Source organism: Scomber japonicus, chromosome 8 (genome assembly GCF_027409825.1).
Source record: "Scomber japonicus isolate fScoJap1 chromosome 8, fScoJap1.pri, whole genome shotgun sequence".
NCBI lineage: Eukaryota > Metazoa > Chordata > Actinopteri > Scombriformes > Scombridae > Scomber > Scomber japonicus.
Window position 1 is genome coordinate 16,533,759 of NC_070585.1, and position 24,138 is coordinate 16,557,896.

General features: G+C 40.9%; 5 protein-coding genes across 5 annotated transcripts; all 5 read left to right on the forward strand.

The window, feature by feature from the left end:
- The first annotated feature begins 3,109 nt into the window (after nucleotides 1-3,109).
- LOC128363422 (protocadherin gamma-A11-like) lies at nucleotides 3,110-5,521 on the forward strand. Its single transcript, XM_053324425.1, has one exon. It carries the CDS (start codon nucleotides 3,110-3,112, stop codon nucleotides 5,519-5,521), a length of 2,412 nt encoding a protein of 803 aa, XP_053180400.1.
- A 2,206-nt stretch (nucleotides 5,522-7,727) lies between these two features.
- LOC128363423 (protocadherin beta-15-like) lies at nucleotides 7,728-10,174 on the forward strand. Its single transcript, XM_053324426.1, has 2 exons — nucleotides 7,728-9,766; nucleotides 9,808-10,174. The coding sequence occupies exons 1-2, from the start codon at nucleotides 7,728-7,730 to the stop codon at nucleotides 10,172-10,174; spliced, it is 2,406 nt and encodes an 801-aa protein (XP_053180401.1).
- Nucleotides 10,175-12,178: 2,004 nt separating this feature from the next.
- Nucleotides 12,179-14,584, forward strand: LOC128363425 (protocadherin beta-15-like). Its single transcript, XM_053324427.1, has one exon. The coding sequence runs from the start codon at nucleotides 12,179-12,181 to the stop codon at nucleotides 14,582-14,584; it is 2,406 nt and encodes an 801-aa protein (XP_053180402.1).
- A 1,311-nt stretch (nucleotides 14,585-15,895) lies between these two features.
- LOC128363426 (protocadherin beta-16-like) lies at nucleotides 15,896-18,563 on the forward strand. The gene is made up of 2 exons (XM_053324428.1): nucleotides 15,896-18,264; nucleotides 18,512-18,563. The coding sequence occupies exons 1-2, from the start codon at nucleotides 15,896-15,898 to the stop codon at nucleotides 18,561-18,563; spliced, it is 2,421 nt and encodes an 806-aa protein (XP_053180403.1).
- Nucleotides 18,564-20,877: 2,314 nt separating this feature from the next.
- On the forward strand, nucleotides 20,878-23,581 carry LOC128363427 (protocadherin beta-16-like). The gene is made up of 2 exons (XM_053324429.1): nucleotides 20,878-23,246; nucleotides 23,530-23,581. The coding sequence occupies exons 1-2, from the start codon at nucleotides 20,878-20,880 to the stop codon at nucleotides 23,579-23,581; spliced, it is 2,421 nt and encodes an 806-aa protein (XP_053180404.1).
- Nucleotides 23,582-24,138: the final 557 nt, after the last annotated feature.

Sequence of the window (24,138 nt, forward strand, 5' to 3'; positions counted from 1 at the left end):
CGCCCCTTTTAAATTAGTCCCTTCTATTAAAAACTACTATTCTCTGGTGACTACAGGACAACTGGACCGTGAACTAGTGTCTGATTACAACATTACAATCACTGCCACTGACGAGGGCTCTCCACCTCTGTCTTCCTCTAAAACTGTTCAGTTATCTGTAGCAGACATCAACGACAACCCACCTGTGTTTGAGGAACAGTCGTACAGCGCATATGTGAGTGAAAATAACAAACCTGGCTCCACTTTATGTTCCGTTACTGCTCGAGACCCCGACTGGAGACAAAACGGTACAGTGATTTATTCTCTGTTAGCTGGTGAGGTGAACGGAGCCCCGGTGTCCTCCTATGTATCTGTTAACGGAGACACGGGGGTGATCCACGCTGTGAGGTCGTTTGATTATGAACAGTTCAGGAGTTTTAAAGTCCACGTGATGGCCAGAGACAACGGTTCTCCTCCGCTGAGCAACAACGTGACCGTCAGTGTGTTCATATCGGATGTGAATGACAATTCTCCTCAGATACTGTACCCCGCCCCAGAGGGCAACTCCTTCATGACCGAGCTGGTCCCTAAAGCTGCGCACGGAGGCTCTCTGGTGTCCAAAGTGATAGCAGTGGACGCAGATTCCGGACAGAACGCCTGGCTGTCCTATCATATACTTAAATCCACTGATCCTGGACTTTTCACTATTGGCCTTCACAGCGGAGAGATCAGGACACAGCGGGACATTTCTGAATCTGACAGCATGAAACAGAACCTTATTGTGTCAGTGAAAGATAACGGACAGCCCTCTCTCTCTGCCACCTGTTCCATGTATTTACTTATTTCTGATAACTTGGCTGAGGTCCCAGAACTGAAGGATATTTCTTACGATGAGAAGAATTCCAAACTGACCTCTTATCTGATCATCGCGCTGGTGTCTGTGTCCACCTTTTTTCTGACCTTCATCATCATCATCCTTGGTGTGAGGTTTTGTCGCAGGAGAAAGCCCAGACTGTTGTTTGATGGAGCAGTTGCCATCCCCAGCGCTTATCTCCCTCCTAATTACGCAGATGTTGACCCCACAGGAACTTTACGCAGCACTTATAATTATGACGCCTACTTGACAACAGGTTCTAGAACCAGTGACTTTAAGTTCGTTTCATCTTACAATGACAACACTCTGCCTGCTGACCAGACTCTGAGGAAAAGTCCATCAGACTTTGCTGAAGTGTTTGGAGATTGTGATCGCTCTCCTGAGGTACGCATATATTTAATCTAACTAAAATCGTGTTTAACGTCTCGATCAAGCTATTTTCATGTATCTATTTTCAGTGCTTTTTTGCCTCTGGTGTTGATTAATAACGTTTTCACATGTATTACACCGGTAAGAATTATAATAATTCAAGACTTTTGTCCATACCAGTTTTTTGGAGATCACATAGGTTACTTTAACGAAAACCTTTACATTTGTTTTCTTTCTATTCGTTCTGTTTCACATTGAAGGCAAACCTTTTCATAAGGTTCCCTGTTACTCTGTCCTTGGTGCTGAATTGCTTCTAGATCTCTAGTGGAGACCTAGAGATTTTGGTTTGTGTAATTTTTTCTCATTTGCTGAGTTTTGTTTCAATACTTCTGCAAGTAATTTTACATTTGCAACAATACATCGTTTGGTAAAATAATGATGGATTAATTGCCTTTATGTTTTCATATGTTATTGCTCTAATCTCATTGCATCGCAAGAGCGTCTTGTGGTTCAGTCCTTTATCAAGATTTATTAATCATCAGCAGTAAACAGTACGCCTTGTTAGAGCTTTGTGAAATAGTGGAATTCATGTTTTCATCTTTTTGAGCTTTGCAGCAGATGTTAATCAGTGTGAGCCTGTCTTTAAGTTTACCTAACCTCAGTTAAATTATATATCATGCAACAATAGCACAAGTATAAGATACATCCAGAACCATTGGTCGTTTGTTACAGTTGTTTGATAATGTGTTTAGCAGTAACAATCGGTGTTTAATATTTGTGTTGCTTACTGCTGAAGACTCAAGTATTAATTTAAATTACTACTTTATGTTTGAGAGAACTCTGATTTCCCCCATTTAACTGTAAGAAAAAGTAGTAGGTTTATGATTAATTGAGATTGATCTCTTTGCTTGCCATGAGTCCCCTTAAAATGAATTACAGCTTGTGATATGTTTGAAAGCACACAGTCAGCAGCAATTTGGAATTCTTCTCATCGTAAGAAATATCCTTCAGTTCTGGGACCTCAGCCAAGTTATCAGAAATAAGTAAATACATGGAACAGGTGGCAGAGAGAGAGGGCTGTCCGTTATCTTTGACTGACACAATAAGGTTCTGTTTACAAATTACAAGCTGTGGAGTGCTTTATAGGATGTGGACACAAAGCCTACTGTATATATGGAGACATTTAACACGATTTTCCTGTTTTAAACCTGCTCAAAACGTAACCCAGTAAGATGGGAAAACATACAAGGACATGAACGTACGACCACCGTTTCATCAACGACAGTATATTAGGTTTTTTCACATAATTTACTATTGAACATGCAACATGTGCAGTCTCTAAATGAACAGAAACCTAAACAGAATGCAAAGGGTCCTCTTTTTTCTGTGGGCATCGTCTGTATAGTATCTACATTTAGAAACATCAAACTTGTTTTTTAAACCAGAGGGTCTTTCACAGACACAGGAACAACAGTTTGATGTTCATCAACATTTTAAAGTGTTTGTTCAATCACAATGTGGTAAAGCTGTCTATAAGGTAACCACAAATTGATACAGGTGTTCATCTATCGATTGATTGATAACTGTTAAGATAATCTTACACATAATTTAAAAAGAAAAGAAATAATGCATGACCTTGTAATGTCTAAATACATACTCATGGTGTCAGTGTGTACCAGTAAACGAGACGACACGTTCATTCTCCACCCTTCTCTGACAACGAATTTAAACCCTGCTTCTGGTATTGTACCGCAGTTGACTCCATACGACTTTCTTATGACTGCAACGATACGCTTTACTTATTTAGAAAAATCAGGAATACACTGGTGATATAATTTGACCTGCTGACTGAGAGGTTTGAATGAGTAGCGCTGTCTAGAAGTAACAATGGGATCCGGCAGATTTGCACTACGCTACGGCCTTGCTTGTATTCTTCTTGTCCTCCACCCCGTCTATGGAGACGTCAGCTACTCTATTCCCGAGGAGATGAAACGTGGATCTGTAATTGGAAATATCGCTAAAGATCTGGGACTTGATTTGGGCAGACTGTCTGCTCGCAAGGCTCGTATCGATACGGAGGATAACAGCGTTAAGTATTGCGGAGTTAATCTCAATACCGGAGACTTGATTGTACAAGAAAGGATCGACAGAGAAGGGCTTTGTGGGAAAAAGGCATCGTGTGTCCTAAAACAAGAACTTGTACTAGAAAATCCATTAGAACTGCACCGTATTAACATCCGCGTTCAAGATATCAATGACAATTCACCGCAGTTTAAAGAGGATTCACTTAAGATTGAAATCCACGAAATGGCAGACAAGGGTTCACGTTTTCTTCTTGGAGAGGCACACGATGGAGACATCGGAGAAAATTCTGTTCAAGGCTACTCACTTCAACAGAATGATCACTTTAAACTTAACGTGAACACGAAATCTGGTGGACGAAAGTACTGCGAATTAGTCTTAGACAAAGAATTAGATAGAGAGGATAAAAAAGAGATGATGCTCTTGCTTACCGCTTTTGATGGTGGCTCTCCTCAGAGATCAGGCACTGTAGTCATACACGTCACTGTGCTGGATGCTAATGATAATGTACCAGTGTTTAGCCAGACCGTCTATAAAGCCAGTCTGCCTGAAAACTCTCCTCTCGATACTGTTGTGCTTACAGTGAGTGCTACTGATGCAGACGAAGGTTTAAATAGTGAAATAATCTATGAATTTGATCATGTTTCAGGTGACGATAGTAATGTATTTTCGTTACACTCAAAAACGGGGGAGGTTAGAGTCGCTGGAGCTATTGATTATGAAAAAGTGTCTTCTTATGAAATGCAGATAAGCGCAAAAGATGGTCTGGGATTAGTTTCATATGCAACATTAGTTATTGACGTCACTGATGTGAACGACAACGCACCAGTCATTTACCTGAAATCAATGTCTAACCCCATACCTGAGAATGTGTCACCTGGTACAGAGGTGGGCATCATTAATGTGCAGGACAGCGACTCTGAAAATAATAGACAGGTTCGCTGCTCCATTCAGCAAGGCGCCCCTTTTAAATTAGTCCCTTCTATTAAAAACTATTATTCTCTGGTGACTACAGGACAACTGGACCGTGAACTAGTGTCTGATTACAACATCACAATCACAGCCACTGACGAGGGCTCTCCACCTCTGTTCTCCTCTAAAACTGTTCAGTTATCTGTAGCAGACATCAACGACAACCCACCTGTGTTTGAGGAACAGTCGTACAGCGCATATGTGAGTGAAAATAATAAACCTGGCTCCACTTTATGTTCCGTTACTGCTCGAGACCCCGACTGGAGACAAAACGGTACAGTGATTTATTCTCTGTTAGCTGGTGAGGTGAACGGAGCCCCGGTGTCCTCCTATGTATCTGTTAACGGAGACACGGGGGTGATCCACGCTGTGAGGTCGTTTGATTATGAACAGTTCAGGAGTTTTAAAGTCCACGTGATGGCCAGAGACAACGGTTCTCCTCCGCTGAGCAGCAACGTGACCGTCAGTGTGTTCATATCGGATATGAATGACAACTCTCCTCAGATACTGTACCCCGCCCCAGAGGGCAACTCCTTCATGACCGAGCTGGTCCCCAAAGCTGCACACGGAGGCTCTCTGGTGTCCAAAGTGATAGCGGTGGACGCGGACTCCGGACAGAACGCCTGGCTGTCCTATCATATAGTCAAATCCACCGATCCGGGACTTTTCACTATTGGTGTCCACAGCGGAGAGATCAGGACACAGCGGGACATTTCTGAATCTGACAGCATGAAACAGAACCTTATTGTGTCAGTCAAAGATAACGGACAGCCCTCTCTCTCTGCCACCTGTTCCATGTATTTACTTATTTCTGATAACTTGGCTGAGGTCCCAGAACTGAAGGATATTTCTTACGATGAGAAGAATTCCAAATTGACTTCTTATCTGATCATCGCACTGGTGTCTGTGTCCACCTTTTTTCTGACCTTCATCATCATCATCCTGGGTGTGAGGTTTTGTCGCAGGAGAAAGCCCAGACTGTTGTTTGATGGAGCAGTTGCCATCCCCAGCGCTTATCTCCCTCCTAATTACGCAGATGTTGACCCCACAGGAACTTTACGCAGCACTTATAATTATGACGCCTACTTGACAACAGGTTCTAGAACCAGTGACTTTAAGTTCGTTTCATCTTACAATGACAACACTCTGCCTGCTGACCAGACTCTGAGGAAAAGTCCATCAGACTTTGCTGAAGTCTTTGGAGATTGTGATCGCTCTCCTGAGGTACGCATATATTTAGTCTAACCCAAATCATGTTTGACGTCTCGATCAAGCTATTTTTATTTATCTGTTTTCACTGCATTTGTTCTTCTGGTGTTGATTAATAACGTTTACACATGTGTCACACTGCTAAGAATTATGGTAATTCAAGAGTTTTGTCGATACATTTTTTGGAGATCACATAGGTTACTTTAACGAAAGCCTTTACATTTTTTTTCTTTCTATTTGATTACCACTACATCCTACGGTCTGTTTCACATTGAAGGAACATTTTTTTAAATAAGGTTCCCTGTTACTCTGTCCTTGGTGCTGAATTGCTTCTAGATTTCTAATGGAGACCTAGAGATTTTGGTTTGGGTAATTTTTTCTCCTTTGCTGAGTTTTGTTTCAATACTGCAAGTAATTTTACATTTGCAACAATACATCGTTTGGTAAAATAATGATAGATTAATTGCCTTTATGTTTTCATATAGTGTTGCTCTAATCTCATTGTATTGCAAGAGCGTCTTGTGGTTCAGTACTTTGTCAAGATCTATTAATCATCAGCAGGAAATAAGACGCCCCGTTCGAGCTTTGTGAAATAGTGGAGTTTGTGTTTTTCTAGCTTGCTAGCGGAGTTTCGCTGTCCTGAATTGTGCTTCTATATGTAAAATACGTTCTCTCTAAAGCTTATGCCATGCCGTCTTAAATACCGTCCATGACTACATCTTATACAGTTACATTTATTTCAAAGATATTTGTGTTTATGTATTTTTTGTTTGATTTATAGCATCCATTGCTGATGAGTGTTAAATTGAACTGTTACAAAACTTAAAACTTTACGACATAAATATGTTTGCACATGAATGCATCTATTCAAATACAAGGCATTATAGTCAGGCTTGGACGGATCAGCTTTCAAAAAATGTTTAGTTATATCCTGAAATGTAGATATCTTTCATATGTTGCATTTTAACCTCCATTATTATCCTCCATTATATAATGAATTATATCTTTTTGAGCTTTGCAGCAGATGTTAATCAGTGTGAGCCTGTCTTTAAGTTTACCTAACCTCAGTTAAATGATATATCATGCAACAATAGCACAAGTATAAGATACATCCAGAACCATTGGTCGTTTGTTACAGTTGTTCGATAATGTGTTTAACAGTAGCAATCAGTGTTTAATATGTTTGTTGCTTACTACTGAAGACTCAAGTATTAACTTAAATTACTACTTTATGTTTGAGAGAAGTCTGATTTCCCCCATTTAATTGTAAGAAAAAAAGTAGTGGGTTTATGATAAATTGAGATTGATCTGTCTGTGGTTGCCCTGAGTCCCCTCAAATTGAATTACAGCTTGTGATATGTTTGAAAGCACACACTAGTTGTATTTACTGATTATCAGTCATATGATGGTACAATACAATCATTTCCCTGATTAAAACGCAGTAACACATTTCCCCTTAATGTTTAAATTCTGAAAAATTACAAGCTGTGGAGTGCTTTACAGGATGTCGACACAAAGCCTACTGTATATATGGAGACATTTAACACGATTTTCCTGTTTTTCACCTGTTCAAAACGTAACCCTGTAAGATAGGAAAAAATAGAAGGGCAGGAAAATACGACCATCGTTTCATCAACGACAGTATATGAGGTTTCTGCACATAATTTAATATTTAACATGGAGTCTCTAGATGAAAGGAAACGTAAACAGAATGCAAAAGTTCCTCTTTTTTTCTGTGGGCATCGTCTGTATAGTATCTACATTTTGAAAAATCAAACTTATTTTTTAAACCAGAGGGTCTTTCACCGACAAAGGAACAACAGTTTGATGTCCATCCACATTTTAAAGTGTTTGTTCAATCACAATGTGGTAAAGCTGTCTATAGATGAAGGTTACCACAAATTTGGTACAGGTGTTCATCTATCGATTGATTGATTACTGTTAAGATAACCCTTCACATAATTTAAAAAGACAACAAATAATGTATGGCCTTGTAATGTCTAAATACATACTCATGGTGTCAGTGTGTACCAGCAAACGAGACGACACGTTCATTCTCCACCCTTCTCTGACAACGAATTTAAACCCTGCTTCTGGTATTGTACCGCAGTTGACTACATCCGGCTTTCTTATGACTGCAACGATAAGCTTTAGTTATTTAGAAGAATCAGGAATACACTGGTGATATAATTTGACCTGCTTACTGAGAAGTTTGAATGAGTAGCGCTGTCGAGAAGTAACAATGGGATCCGGTGGATTTGCTCTACGCTACGGCCTTGCTTGTATTCTTCTTGTCCTCCAACCCGTCTATGGAGACGTCAGCTACTCTATTCCCGAGGAGATGAAACGTGGATCTGTAATTGGAAATATCGCTAAAGATCTGGGACTTGATTTGGGCAGACTGTCTGCTCGCAAGGCTCGTATCGATATGGAGGATAACGTTAAGTATTGCGGAGTTAATCTCAATACCGGAGACTTGATTGTTCAAGAAAGGATCGACAGAGAAGGGCTTTGTGGGAAAAAGGCATCGTGTGTCCTAAAACAAGAACTTGTACTAGAAAATCCATTAGAACTGCACCGTATTAACATCCGCGTTCAAGATATTAATGACAACTCACCGCAGTTTAAAGAAGATTCACTTAGATTTGAAATACGAGAATCGGCAGTCAAGGGTGCGCATTTTCTCCTGGATGAGGCACACGATGGAGACATCGGAGAAAATGCTGTTCAGGGCTACTCACTTCAGCAGAATGATCATTTCTCATTAAATGTAAAGACAAAGGGCAGTGGGCGAAAATACGGAGAATTAGTCTTAGACAAAGAATTAGATAGAGAAGATAAAAAAGAGATGATGCTCTTGCTTACCGCATTTGATGGTGGCTCTCCTCAGAGATCAGGCACTGTAGTCATACACGTCACTGTGCTGGATGCTAATGATAATGTACCAGTGTTTAGCCAGACCGTCTATAAAGCCAGTCTGCCTGAAAACTCTCCTCTCGATACTGTTGTGATCACAGTGAGTGCTACTGATGCAGACGAGGGAGTGAATAGTGAAGTTACTTATGGATTTGACCATGTTTCAGATGAAAACCAAGTCTTCTCTCTAACCCCCAAAACAGGAGAGGTTAAGGTAGCAGGACATGTTGATTATGAAAAAGAGTCATCATATGAAATGCAGATCAGCGCCAAAGATGGTCTGGGATTGGCGTCATATGCAACATTAATAATTGAAATTAGGGATATGAACGACAACGCACCAGTAATACACCTGAAATCACTGACTAATCCCATACCGGAGAATGTGTCACCTGGTACAGAGGTGGGCATCATTAATGTCCAGGACAGAGACTCTGAGAATAACGGTCAGGTCCGCTGCTCCATTCAGCAAGGCGCCCCTTTTAAATTAGTCCCTTCTATTAAAAACTACTATTCTCTGGTGACTACAGGTCAACTGGACCGTGAACTAGTGTCTGATTACAACATAACAATCACAGCCACTGACGAGGGCTCTCCACCTCTGTCCTCCTCTAAAACTGTTCAGTTATCTGTAGCAGACATCAACGACAACCCACCTGTGTTTGAGGAACAGTCGTACAGCGCATATGTGAGTGAAAATAACAAACCTGGCTCCACTTTATGTTCCGTTACTGCTCGAGACCCCGACTGGAGACAAAACGGTACAGTGATTTATTCTCTGTTAGCTGGTGAGGTGAACGGAGCCCCGGTGTCCTCCTATGTATCTGTTAACGGAGACACGGGGGTGATCCACGCTGTGAGGTCGTTTGATTATGAACAGTTCAGGAGTTTTAAAGTCCACGTGATGGCCAGAGACAACGGTTCTCCTCCGCTGAGCAGCAACGTGACCGTCAGTGTGTTCATATCAGATGTGAATGACAACTCTCCTCAGATACTGTACCCCGCCCCAGAGGGCAACTCCTTCATGACCGAGCTGGTCCCCAAAGCTGCACACGGAGGGTCTCTGGTGTCCAAAGTGATAGCGGTGGACGCGGACTCCGGACAGAACGCATGGCTGTCCTATCATATAGTGAAATCCACTGATCCGGGACTTTTCAGTATTGGTGTCCACAGCGGAGAGATCAGGACACAGCGGGACATTTCTGAATCTGACAGCATGAAACAGAACCTTATTGTGTCAGTGAAAGATAACGGACAGCCCTCTCTCTCTGCCACCTGTTCCATGTATTTACTTATTTCTGATAACTTGGCTGAGGTCCCAGAACTGAAGGATATTTCTTACGATGAGAAGAATTCCAAACTGACCTCTTATCTGATCATCGCGCTGGTGTCTGTGTCCACCTTTTTTCTTATCTGATCATCGCGCTGGTGTCTGTGTCCACCTTTTTTCTGACCTTCATCATCATCATCCTGGGTGTGAGGTTTTGTCGCAGGAGAAAGCCCAGACTGTTGTTTGATGGAGCAGTTGCCATCCCCAGCGCTTATCTCCCTCCTAATTACGCAGATGTTGACCCCACAGGAACTTTACGCAGCACTTATAATTATGACGCCTACTTGACAACAGGTTCTAGAACCAGTGACTTTAAGTTCGTTTCATCTTACAATGACAACACTCTGCCTGCTGACCAGACTCTGAGGAAAAGTCCATCAGACTTTGCTGAAGTGTTTGGAGATAGTGATCTCTCTCCTGAGGTATGCACACATTTAATTTAAGTCAACTAGTGCTTTGAGTCCTGCAGAAGTAATTTTGGTGTTTTGTCTTTACTCTTTACAGGTCCATTGGTCTCTTCTGCGGTTGTCATTTAAACAATGTCAATACGTCCAAGAATTTTGTTTCTAGCATTCGTGGAAGTTCATAAAGACTTTAGGCAGGATTTTTATTCAAGTTTCTAGGTGAACGTTGAACTTAAAAGTAACATTTTAATATCAAAACTATGACAGTAGTTTACTTTGATGTAATTAATACTCTCACGGTGATGCCAAACACCTATTACCGCAAATTTTATAGAGGATCGTGACAATTTTCACACATTCCACCTACAAAACACACACACCAAGTTATCAGTGTAAGCAAGCCCTCACTAATACTGTCTACTCTGAATTTGTTGCACCGTTTTAGATTGTTCAAGACAGTTAAAAAGGAAGTTTGCCCTTAAAGTCATTACTCTCCATCTGATCAATTTGTTGTTTATTGATGTTGTAATTACTCAAAACTTTACTAATACGATCCTTGGAATGCTGTTGCTGGTGATGATCTTTGTTGCTCTGTCCTTGGTGCTGATCCTTCTTACTCTGTCCTCCGTGTTGATCGTAGTTGCTCTGTCCTTGGTGCTCACTTGTTTCATTTTCTGATGCAGTTTTAGAGATAGATTCCACATGTAGTCCACGCTTGGTTTGTTTCTCCGTTGATGAATATTGTTTCAGTAGATTTGCAAAACTACAGTCTTTGCCAAAATGCTCACCTCTTTTCTGATAGTATGTTTCCATTTATCGTTGTTGTGATCTAGTTATCAATGTAAGGATCTGTTAAGGATTGAAACTCATTCGAATTGTATTGCTTTTCTTTTTTTGCACAACAGCTTTCAATTTCTTATTTTGGTTTTGTTCATGGATAATGGGAGTCGGCACTAGCGCAGTATCAAGAAATTGACAGTGTGTTGGTTTGTTCTGTTATGTTGGAGGAGTTTCGCTTTTCTTTGCTTTTCTTAAGGATTGAAAGTCGTTCGAAGTATAATGCTGCTTTTCTTTTCTTTTTTTTTGACCACAGCTTTTAATTTCTAAGTTTGGATTTTGTTCATGAGAAATGGGAGTCGGCAGGAGAACAGTATCAAGAAACTGACAGTGGAGACAGTGTGTCTGTTTGTTTTATTTTGTTGGAGGAGTCTCGCTTTTCTGATGTAGTCTCCAACATGTTCAATAACTTATGCCACGTGCTTTGTATCTACTAATTTACAAAATACAAAGTACTTTATCATAGGATGTGTAATATAAGCTAATATTTCCCTGTGATTTACTTCATCATGCCAGTAAGGCGGCAATATAATACAAATTCCGAATGGGAGGAAAAGTGTGAGCACCAGTTAGTCAAGAAGGGATAAGTAGATTCTTGGACATTAGTTCTCATGCTGCATGTGAAGTAATGAGTTAAAATGAAACACCTACTCTAAAATGAAAGTATTTCCCTCTCCTTCTTGGAGTATAGTATAGTGTATGTGCCTGTTCACAATCTTCACACACCAAACTTGATGTGAAATTGGGGTTTTCCCGAGACACAGTGAGAACAAGTTCATGTTTTTGTGGCTTTTTTTACAATATCAACTGAGTCAGTGATGTTGTAGCTCATTTAAATTATAAAGGTACTGTACCAATAAAATAGTTATGTTATATTTTGCTTTAGTTTTTGAAGTAAATATGAGCAAGTGAACTGGCTTAACTTTAAAAAATAAAATATTGAATACATGGTCTTGCTATGTCTAAAGAAATACTCATGGTGTCAGTGTGTACCAGCAAACGAGAAGACGCGTTCATTCTCCACCCTTCTCTGATAATGAATTTCAAGCCTCATTCTGGTATTGTAACGCAGTTGACTACAAACGTTTCGTGTGTAACTGCAAAGACTGTTCTTTGTTCTATTGGAAAGAATCAGGAATACACTGGTGATATATTTTGATCTGCTTAGTAGGAGTTTTGAATGTGTTGCTTTGTCTCGCAGTAACAATGGGATCCGGCAGGTTTGTACACTACGGCCTTGCTTGTATGTTTCTTGTCCTCCACCCCGTCTATGGAGACGTCAGCTACTCTGTTCCCGAGGAGATGAAACGTGGATCTGTAATTGGAAATATCGCTAAAGATCTGGGACTTGATTTGGGCAGACTGTCTGCTCGCAAGGCTCGTATCGATACGGAGGATGACAACCTTAAGTACTGCGGAGTTAATCTCAATACCGGAGACTTGATTGTTCAAGAAAGGATCGACAGAGAAGGGCTTTGTGGGAAAAAGGCATCGTGTGTCCTAAAACAAGAACTTGTATTAGAAAATCCATTAGAACTGCACCGTATTAACATCCGCGTTCAAGATATAAATGATAATTCACCGCAGTTTAAAGAAGAGTCACTTAAGATTGAAATACAGGAATCCGCAGACAAGGGTGCACGTTTTCTCCTGGATGAAGCACACGATGGAGACATCGGAGAAAATGCTGTTCAGGGCTACTCACTTCAGCAGAATGATCATTTCTCATTAAATGTAAAGACAAAGGGCAGTGGGCGAAAATACGGAGAATTAGTCTTAGACAAAGAATTAGATAGAGAAGATAAAAAAGAGATGATGCTCTTGCTTACCGCATTTGATGGTGGCTCTCCTCAGAGATCAGGCACTGTAGTCATACACGTCACTGTGCTGGATGCTAATGATAATGTACCAGTTTTTAGCCAGACCGTCTATAAAGCCAGTCTGCCTGAAAACTCTCCTCTCGATACTGTTGTGATCACAATGAGTGCTACTGATGCAGACGAAGGAATGTATGGTGAAGTTACTTATGGATTTGACCATGTTTCAGATGAAAACCAAATGTTTTCTCTAAACCCCAAAACAGGAGAGGTTAAGGTAGTAGGACCTATTGATTATGAAAAAGAGTCATCATATGAAATGCAGATCAGCGCCAAAGATGGTCTGGGATTGGCGTCATATGCAACATTAATAATTGAAATTACGGATATGAACGACAACGCACCAGTTATACACCTGAAATCACTGACTAATCCCATACCTGAGAATGTGTCACCTGGTACAGAGGTGGGCATCATTAATGTTCAGGACAGAGACTCTGAGAATAATAAACAGGTCCGCTGCTTCATTCAGCAAGGCGCTCCTTTTAAATTAGTCCCTTCTATTAAAAACTACTATTCTCTGGTGACTACAGGACAACTGGACCGTGAACTAGTGTCTGAATACAACGTTACGATCACTGCCACTGACGAGGGCTCTCCACCTCTGTCCTCCTCTAAAACTGTTCAGTTATCTGTAGCAGACATCAACGACAACCCACCTGTGTTTGAGGAACAGTCGTACAGCGCATATGTGAGTGAAAATAACAAACCTGGCTCCACTTTATGTTCCGTTACTGCTCGAGACCCCGACTGGAGACAAAACGGTACAGTGATTTATTCACTGTTAGCTGGTGAGGTGAACGGAGCCCCGGTGTCCTCCTATGTATCTGTTAACGGAGACACGGGGGTGATCCACGCTGTGAGGTCGTTTGATTATGAACAGTTCAGGAGTTTTAAAGTCCACGTGATGGCCAGAGACAACGGTTCTCCTCCGCTGAGCAGCAACGTGACCGTGAGTGTGTTCATATCAGATGTGAATGACAACTCTCCTCAGATACTGTACCCCTCCGCTGAGGGCAACTCCTTCATGACCGAGCTGGTCCCTAAAGCTGCACACGGAGGCTCTCTGGTGTCCAAAGTGATAGCGGTGGACGCGGACTCCGGACAGAACGCCTGGCTGTCCTATCATATAGTGAAATCCACTGATCCGGGACTTTTCACTATTGGTGTCCACAGCGGAGAGATCAGGACACAGCGAGACATTTCTGAATCTGACAACATGAAACAGAACCTTATTGTGTCAGTGAAAGATAACGGACAGCCCTCTCTCTCTGCCACCTGTTCCATATATTTACTTATTTCTGATAACTTGGCTGAGGTCCCAGAACTGAAGGATATGTCTTACGATGAGAAGAATTCCAAACTGACCTCTTATCTGATCATCGCACTGGTGTCCGTGTCCACCTTTTTTCTGACCTTCATCATCATCATCCTGGGTGTGAGGTTTTGTCGCAGGAGAAAGCCCAGACTGTTGTTTGATGGAGCAGTTGCCATCCCCAGCGCTTATCTCCCTCCTAATTACGCAGATGTTGACCCCACAGGAACTTTACGCAGCACTTATAATTATGACGCCTACTTGACAACAGGTTCTAGAACCAGTGACTTTAAGTTCGTTTCATCTTACAATGACAACACTCTGCCTGCTGACCAGACTCTGAGGAAAAGTCCATCAGACTTTGCTGATGTGTTTGGAGATAGTAATGGTTCACCTGAGGTAGGCACATGCGTCATATAATATGTTTGTCACAAAACGTATTTCATAGTTCATTATTCATTCCATCAGACTTTGCTGATGTATTTGGAGATTCTGAAGAGTCCCCAGGGTTAGGACAAATCATTAATTTGTTTTTAAGTCAATGTTTTCTTACCCTCAACTGCCCATTTAAAATACAAATAGAAACAACGCACACACTCTTTCTTTCTTTCTTTCTTTCTTTCTTTCTTTCTTTCTTTCTTAGTTCTTAATTTCTTTTCAATTTTACATAAACTTTCCTCGAAAATATTCATGATTTAACGGTGTAATTTTGGTTTGAGAGCTCGACAGTTAATTACTTAAAGGGAGAGTCCAGCCTATGATGGCCAATGTTTGGAATGGTCGATGCATATTAAATGAAAGGTCTGATTGGATTTTCTTCTACACAAACCTTATTAGTTGTATGTAATTGCTGTCGAAAGTTTCGATTAAATTGGATATACGCCATTATGTTTAGGTTGATTCAGCATGATCTGAATGAGATGTTCAAATACGTATTTCAACACTTATTGTCAGGTTACGTTTTGATTTGTGCCAGCTGGGTGTTTTTAAACGTTTTTAAATGTATTCCATGTCCTATCTCTCTGTCTATCTGTCTATCTGTGTGTCTGTTTGTTTGTCTAACAATGTTTCATTAATCTCTGATTGTATGGAGTGTTCTTGTCCAGGACACTTACATTGTGTGGGTACGATAGTGTCTGTACACTTTTGAAATTATTATTGTTTGTGGATTTATCAGTCTCTCGCTCTATTGTTATCTAGATAAACCGTTAAAGCGCGTTGCATTCATGTTATCAGGTGCTGTGGTCGATCAGAGGTTTGAACTGTCAGAGACGTGATGATACATTCAGAGGAGACGTGTTTTTTAAACCGAATTCCAAAATATTTGCTCATTGATTCCATTGTAAACGATACTTCAGATATCGTAGTTGCAGATACTATGTATTTTTACTCTCACACTAATAGCCTATAGTGTATTAAGAAGGTGCATAACATGTAAACCTTAATATATATATATATATATATATATATATATATATATATATATTTGTACAGTCTGTTTTTTCTTAGCTCCACTCATGGTGTCGCTATTTGCTAATCTACGTAAAACATATCCACTCCACCCACTGGTGTGCACAGCAATAACAGGGTCTTTTTTCAATTGCAGTTGATCCTACAATGGAGCCAGAATAAATGTGGAGTGCTCGCGATTACCTTGTTCTATTGTTGTGATTCTCTTCGAATTAGTGACAAAAAAGAAGACCGTTTTTGTGTAACAAACATAGTCCTGTGATGGCGATCAAAAATAGCTTTTTGGTTGTCTTCCTTTTGTTGCACTGCGTGCATGGAGACGCGAGCTATTACTTTCAGGAGGAAATGAAGCGCGGATCTCTCATCGGGAATATAGCGAAGGATCTGAACCTGGACTCGAGTACACTGATTTCCAGAAACGCTCGTGTTGATGCAGCAGGGAATCGTAAACGGTATTGTGACATCAATCGCAATACTGGAGATTTAATTGTGGACGACAGGATTGACCGGGAGGAGCTTTGTGGTGAAAAGCTGTCGTGTGTAATAAAACGCGATCTTGTCCTGGAGAATCCTCTGGAGCTGCATTCATTCACTTTACACGTTCAAGATGTTAATGATAACTCTCCACAGTTCAACGAAGAAGCGATACATCTAGAAATCCGAGAGTCTGCAGTCAGGGGAGCTCGTTTTGTGATAGAAGAAGCACACGATGCGGATGTAGGACAAAATTCAGTCCAGCAGTACAGCCTTAAAAAGAACGATAATTTTGTGTTGGTGGTTGATGGAAACAGTATAGAGCTTGTTCTTGATAAAGAGCTTGATCGTGAAAAACATCAGGAGATTAATTTGCTCCTTACAGCTCTAGATGGTGGCTCCCCTCAGAGATCAGGTACAGTGGTCATACACGTCACTGTGCTGGATGCTAATGATAACGCCCCAGTGTTTAGCCAGGCCGTTTATAAAGCCAGTCTGCCTGAAAACTCTCCCTTAGACACTGCTGTGGTCACAGTGAGCGCAACTGATGCAGACGAGGGGGTGAATGGAGATGTGAGTTATGACTTTGGACATGTTTCAGATGATGTGAAGAAGATATTCAGTATTGACCGTAAAGTAGGTGAAATACGAGTAATCGGCACCATTGACTATGAAGCTACCACAACATTTGAAATACGCGTTAAAGCAAAAGATGGATTAGGGCTATCATCATACGCCAAGGTGATCATCTCTATTACTGACGTGAATGACAACATACCTGTAATGTATGTGAAATCTCTGGCTAATCCTGTACCAGAGAATGTGTCACCTGGTACAGAGGTAGGCATCATTAATGTGCAGGATGCAGATTCTGATAATAATCAAGTAGTTCGCTGCTCTATTCAGCAAAGTGTCCCATTTAAGTTAGTCCCCTCTATAAAAAACTATTATTCTCTGGTGACTACAGGTCAATTGGACCGTGAACTAGTGTCTGATTACAACATAACAATCACAGCCACTGACGAGGGCTCTCCACCACTGTCCTCCTCTAAAACTGTTCAGTTATCTGTAGCAGACATCAACGACAACCCACCTGTGTTTGAGGAACAGTCGTACAGCGCATATGTGAGTGAAAATAACAAACCTGGCTCCACTTTATGTTCCGTTACTGCTCGAGACCCCGACTGGAGACAAAACGGTACAGTGATTTATTCTCTGTTAGCTGGTGAGGTGAACGGAGCCCCGGTGTCCTCCTATGTATCTGTTAACGGAGACACGGGGGTGATCCACGCTGTGAGGTCGTTTGATTATGAACAGTTCAGGAGTTTTAAAGTCCACGTGATGGCCAGAGACAACGGTTCTCCTCCGCTGAGCAGCAACGTGACCGTGAGTGTGTTCATATCGGATGTGAATGACAACTCCCCTCAGATACTGTACCCCGCCCCAGAGGGCAACTCCTTCATGACCGAGCTGGTCCCCAAAGCTGCACACGGAGGATCTCTGGTGTCCAAAGTGATAGCGGTGGACGCGGACTCCGGACAGAACGCCTGGCTGTCCTATCATATAGTCAAATCCACTGATCCGGGTCTTTTTAGTATTGGTGTCCACAGCGGAGAGATCAGGACACAGCGGGACATTTCTGAATCTGACAACATGAAACAGAACCTTATTGTGGCAGTGAAAGATAACGGACAGCCCTCTCTCTCTGTCACCTGTTCCGTGTATTTACTTATTTCTGATAACTTGGCTGAGGTCCCAGAACTGAAGGATATTTCTTACGATGAGAAGAATTCCAAACTGACCTCTTATCTGATCATCGCGTTGGTGTCTGTGTCCACCTTCTTCCTGACGTTCATAATCATAATCCTTGGTGTGAGGTTTTGTCGCAGGAGAAAGCCCAGACTGTTGTTTGATGGAGCAGTTGCCATCCCCAGCGCTTATCTCCCTCCTAATTACGCAGATGTTGACCCCACAGGAACTTTACGCAGCACTTATAATTATGACGCCTACTTGACAACAGGTTCTAGAACCAGTGACTTTAAGTTCGTTTCATCTTACAATGACAACACTCTGCCTGCTGACCAGACTCTGAGGAAAAGTCCATCAGACTTTGCTGATGTGTTTGGAGATAGTAATGGTTCACCTGAGGTAGGCACATGCGTCATTAAAAAGTTTGTCACATAACGTATTTCATAGATCATTATGCATTCATTCTGATTTTGAACACACACACACACACACACACACACACACACACACACACACACACACACACACACACACACACAGATATGACATGGCTTTTTTGTGCTTCCAAAAAATATGGCATGTTACATATGAATTCACTGCAGACATTAACAGGGCATTCTTGAACATTACTGACTTCTGATATGAAGTTGGGACTGATCATTCATTGTGGCTCTTGTTGCTGTTGTTTGGCTTGTATAAAGTATGACAATAGTGACATTTATTTTTTGTTAAGGCGTCTATACAAGATTATTGTTAATAGTGATTGGTTCTCATTTCCTTTTAAATAAACATTACAGATCATGTGATGATCTGAAGACAAATTAATCACCTGCAGTAATGTAAAAGTCTACAGAAATAAGTGGTTTTATAGCAATACAAAATTGATATATCCATACATCCCCAATCAGCAACTTATAGTGTGCAGTTTAAGTGACCTGTAGAAATCTGTTTGAATAGACTTACTGTCAGTACTAAATGGCATCTCTTACAAAACCACATGATTATTGTTGCAGTGGATATAATGTCTGTGGATATTTTCTATGATATGTGTTTTACAATATTTGACTTTGTTGCTTAAAATTAGGGGCAGGCATTGGTCTGACACTTGTCCAGGGGAAACTGTTAATGTGGTATCTAGCAGATTGGCTGCTATGTGGTCTCATGAATTGAATGACTGAAAACCTTGTTGTGTAGGCATATAGGTGGAATGCATCACCTGAAGTATGCATGTCTTACAGTTGAAGCCAGTCCACTCCCCTTTACGAACATGCATGCTAAATTAGCCTTTCTTTTTTTGAGCCTTGTCGTGTTTGAATACTGTCTAATCTGATTGATCCTTAAGACAGAAGTCAATGTAAAAAAAAGTGCTGTGTTGGTTGTTATTTTAGTTTGTCATTGACTGTTCAATGGATATATCTATATAAATGTATGTCAGTTGCATTATGACTGTCAAGAAGTTGCGTTCTTGTGATAATACTAATTGTTAGATTGTATAATGTATCTTGATTCTGACGTCTTTTGAAAGGTAATATCTTTTTTTCATCCATGAGAAGAAGGAAATTACTGCAAGATGCAGACTGGTCCCTTTTCTCTTTTCACTATATGTGTTGTAGTAAGATTACATAACTGTAATCACTATAAATAACTTGAAGTTTGTATATTGGTAGTGTCTCATTGGATGACAGTGGTATACTGGTGGGAGAGTACTGTAAAGAGTAGTATATCCCCTCAGTAGGTTTTTAGACTTTTTAGTTTTTGCATTGAGTTTTCTCATCATTATCTGCAGTACTTTGTAATACATTGAAATGAGTATTTAGTTCAACTTTGACTTAACTTTCTCTGTCTCTTCTGCTGTTTGTTATTCAAAAATATCAATAAGTCCAAGAATTTTGTTTCTAGCATTTGTGGAAGTTCATAAAGACTTTAGGCAGGTTTTTTATTCAAGTTCCTAGGTGAACGTTGACCTAAAAAGTAACATTTCAATATCAAAACTATGACAATAGTTTACTTTGACGTAATGAATACTCTCACGGTGATGCCAAAAACCTCTTACAGCAAATTTTATAGAGGATCGTGACAATTTTCACACATTCCACCTACAAAACACACACACACACACACACAACCAAGTTATCAGGGTAAACAGGCCCTCACTAATACCGTCTACTCTGTATTTGTTGCACCGTTTTAGATTGTTCAAGACAGTTAAAAAAGGAAGTTTGCCCTTAAAGTCATCACTCTACATCTGATCAATTTGTTGTTTATTGATGTTGTAATTACTCAAAACTTTACTAATACGATCCTTGGAATGCTGTTGCTGGTGATGATCTTTGTTGCTCTGTCCTTGGTGTTGATCCTTCTTACTCTGTCCTCCGTGTTGATCGTAGTTGCTCTGTCCTTGGTGCTCACTTCCGTTTTATGTCCTGATGCAGTTTTAGAGATAGATTCCACATGCGGTCCACGCTTGGTTTGTTTCTCCCTTGATGAATATTGTTTCAGTAGATTTGCAAAAATACAGTCTTTGCCAAAATTCTCACCTCTTTTCTGATAGTATGTTTCCATTTATCGTTGTTGTGATCTAGTTATCATTGTAAGAAGATATTAAGGATTGAAACTCTTTCGAATTGTATTGATTTTCTTTTTTAAAAAACACCTTTTAATTTTTAAGTGTGGTTTTGTTCATGGATAATGGGAGTCGTTGTTGTGATCGAGTCATTGTAACGATCTCTTAAGGATTGAAACTCATTCGAACCTTAAAAAAATATATTTTTGTTATTGTACAGCCTGTTATTTCTTAGCTCCACTCATGGTGTCGCTATTTGCTAATCTACGTAAAACATATCCACTCCACCCTCTGGTGTGCACAGCAATAACAGGGTCATTTTTCAGTTGCAGTTGATCCTACAATGGAGCCAGAATAAATGTGGAGTCCTCGCGATTACCTTGTTCTATTGTTGTGATTCTCTTCGAATTAGTGACAAAAAAGAAGACCGTTCTTGTGTAACCAACATAGTCCTGTGATGGCGATCAAACATAGCTTTTTGGTTGTCTTCCTTTTTTTGCACTACGTGCATGGAGACGCGAGCTATTACTTTCAGGAGGAAATGAAGCGCGGATCTCTCATCGGGAATATAGCGAAGGATCTGAACCTGGACTCGAGTACACTGATTTCCAGAAACGCTCGTGTTGATGCAACAGGGAATCGTAAACGGTATTGTGACATCAATCGCAATACTGGAGATTTAATTGTGGACGACAGGATTGACCGGGAGGAGCTTTGTGGAGAAAAGCTGTCGTGTGTAATAAAACGCGATCTTGTACTGGAGAATCCTCTGGAGCTGCATTCATTCACTTTACACGTTCAAGATGTTAATGATAACTCTCCACAGTTCAACGAGGAAGCGATAAATCTAGAAATCCGAGAGTCTGCAGACAGGGGAGCTCGTTTTGTGATAGAAGAAGCACACGATGCGGATGTAGGACAGAATTCAGTCCAGCAGTACAGCCTTAAAAAGAACGATAATTTTGTGTTGGTGGTTGATGGAAACAGTATAGAGCTTGTTCTTGATAAAGAGCTTGATCGTGAAAAACAACAGGAGATTAATTTGCTCCTTACAGCTCTAGATGGTGGCTCCCCTCAGAGATCAGGTACAGTAGTCATACACGTCACTGTGCTGGATGCTAATGATAACGCCCCAGTGTTTAGCCAGGCCGTTTATAAAGCCAGTCTGCCTGAAAACTCTCCCTTAGACACTGCTGTGGTCACAGTGAGCGCAACTGATGCAGACGAGGGGGTGAATGGAGATGTGAGTTATGACTTTGGACATGTTTCAGAGGATGTGAAGAAGATATTCAGTATTGATCGTAAAGTAGGTGAAATACGAGTAATCGGCAACATTGACTATGAAGCTACCACAACATTTGAAATACGCGTTAAAGCAAAAGATGGATTAGGACTGTCATCATACGCCAAGGTGATCATCTCTATTACTGACGTGAATGACAACATACCTGTAATGTATGTGAAATCTCTGGCTAATCCTGTACCAGAAAATGTGTCACCTGGTACAGAGGTAGGCATCATTAATGTGCAGGATGCAGATTCTGATAATAATCAAATAGTTCGCTGCTCTATTCAGCAAAATGTCCCATTTAAATTAGTTCCCTCTATTAAAAACTACTATTCTCTGGTGACTACAGGTCAACTGGACCGTGAACTAGTGTCTGATTACAACATTACAATCACAGCCACTGACGAAGGCTCGCCACCTCTGTCCTCTTCTAAAACTGTTCAGTTATCTATAGCAGACATCAACGACAACCCACCTGTGTTTGAGGAACAGTCGTACAGCGCATATGTGAGTGAAAATAACAAACCTGGCTCCACTTTATGTTCCGTTACTGCTCGAGACCCCGACTGGAGACAAAACGGTACAGTGATTTATTCTCTGTTAGCTGGTGAGGTGAACGGAGCCCCGGTGTCCTCCTATGTATCTGTTAACGGAGACACGGGGGTGATCCACGCAGTGAGGTCGTTTGATTATGAACAATTCAGGAGTTTTAAAGTCCACGTGATGGCAAGAGACAACGGTTCTCCTCCGCTGAGCAGCAACGTGACCGTCAGTGTGTTCATATCCGATGTGAATGACAACTCTCCTCAGATACTGTACCCCGCACCGGAGGGCAACTCCTTCATGACCGAGCTGGTCCCCAAAGCTGCACACGGAGGCTCTCTGGTGTCCAAAGTGATAGCGGTGGACGCGGACTCCGGACAGAACGCCTGGCTGTCCTATCATATAGTGAAATCCACTGATCCGGGACTTTTCAGTATTGGTGTCCACAGCGGAGAGATCAGGACACAGCGGGACATTTCTGAATCTGACAACATGAAACAGAACCTTATTGTGTCAGTGAAAGATAACGGACAGCCCTCTCTCTCTGCCACCTGTTCCATGTATTTACTTATTTCTGATAACTTGGCTGAGGTCCCAGAACTGAAGGACATTTCTTATGATGAGAAGAATTCCAAACTGACCTCTTATCTGATCATCGCACTGGTGTCTGTGTCCACCTTTTTTCTGACCTTCATCATCATCATCCTGGGTGTGAGGTTTTGTCGCAGGAGAAAGCCCAGACTGTTGTTTGATGGAGCAGTTGCCATCCCCAGCGCTTATCTCCCTCCTAATTACGCAGATGTTGACCCCACAGGAACTTTACGCAGCACTTATAATTATGACGCCTACTTGACAACAGGTTCTAGAACCAGTGACTTTAATTTCGTTTCATCTTACAATGACAACACTCTGCCTGCTGACCAGACTCTGAGGAAAAGTCCATCAGACTTTGCTGATGTGTTTGGAGATAGTAATGGTTCACCTGAGGTAGGCACATGCGTCATTAAAAAGTTTGTCACATAACGTATTTCATAGACCATTATGCATTCATTCTGATTTTGAACACACACACTCACACACACACACACACACACACACACACACACACACACACACACACACACACACACACACACACACACACACACACACACACACAGAGAGATATGACATGGCTTTTTTGTGCTTCCAAAAAATATGGAATGTTACATATGAATTCACTGCAGACATTAACAGGGCATTCTTGAACATTACTGACTTCTGATATGAAGTTGGGACTGATCATTCATTGTGCCTCTTGTTGCTGTTGTTTAGCTTGTATAAAGTATGACATAGTGACATTTATTTTTTGTTAAGGTGTCTTTACAAAAGTATTGTTAATAGTGATTGGTTGTCATTTCCTATTAAATAAACATTACAGATCATGTGATGATCTGAAGACAAATTAATCACCTGCAGTAATGTAAAAGTCTACAGAAATAAGTGGTTTTATAGCAATACAAAATTGATATATCCATACATCACTAATCAGCAACGTATAGTGTGCAGTTTAAGTGACCTGTAGAAATCTGTTTGAATAGATTGACTGTCAGTACTAAATGACATCTCTTACAAAACCACATGATTATTGTTGCAGTGGATATAATGTCTGTGGATATTTTCTATGATATGTGTTTTACAATATTTGACTTTGTTGCTTAAAATTAGGGGCAGGCATTGGTCTGACACTTGTCCAGGGGAAACTGTTAATGTGGTATCTAGCAGATTGGCTGCTATGTGGTCTCATGAATTGAATGACTGAAAACCTTGTTGTGTAGGCATATAGGTGGAACGCATCACCTGAAGTTTGCATGTCTTACAGTTGAAGCCAGTCCACTCCCCTTTACG

Excerpts from the sequence above, each read along its gene's own strand:
- LOC128363426 (XM_053324428.1), top strand. The coding sequence starts at position 15,896 with ATGGCGATCAAAAATAGCTTTTTGGTTGTCTTCCTTTTGTTGCACTGC. Across the intron at positions 18,265-18,511 it reads GGTTCACCTGAGGTAGGCAC|TGATCATTCATTGTGGCTCT; the intron begins ATGCGTCATTAA and ends TGAAGTTGGGAC.
- LOC128363425 (XM_053324427.1), top strand. The coding sequence starts at position 12,179 with ATGGGATCCGGCAGGTTTGTACACTACGGCCTTGCTTGTATGTTTCTT.
- LOC128363423 (XM_053324426.1), top strand. The coding sequence starts at position 7,728 with ATGGGATCCGGTGGATTTGCTCTACGCTACGGCCTTGCTTGTATTCTT. Across the intron at positions 9,767-9,807 it reads GAGAAGAATTCCAAACTGAC|TTCTTATCTGATCATCGCGC; the intron begins CTCTTATCTGAT and ends TGTCCACCTTTT.
- LOC128363422 (XM_053324425.1), top strand. The coding sequence starts at position 3,110 with ATGGGATCCGGCAGATTTGCACTACGCTACGGCCTTGCTTGTATTCTT.
- LOC128363427 (XM_053324429.1), top strand. The coding sequence starts at position 20,878 with ATGGCGATCAAACATAGCTTTTTGGTTGTCTTCCTTTTTTTGCACTAC. Across the intron at positions 23,247-23,529 it reads GGTTCACCTGAGGTAGGCAC|TGATCATTCATTGTGCCTCT; the intron begins ATGCGTCATTAA and ends TGAAGTTGGGAC.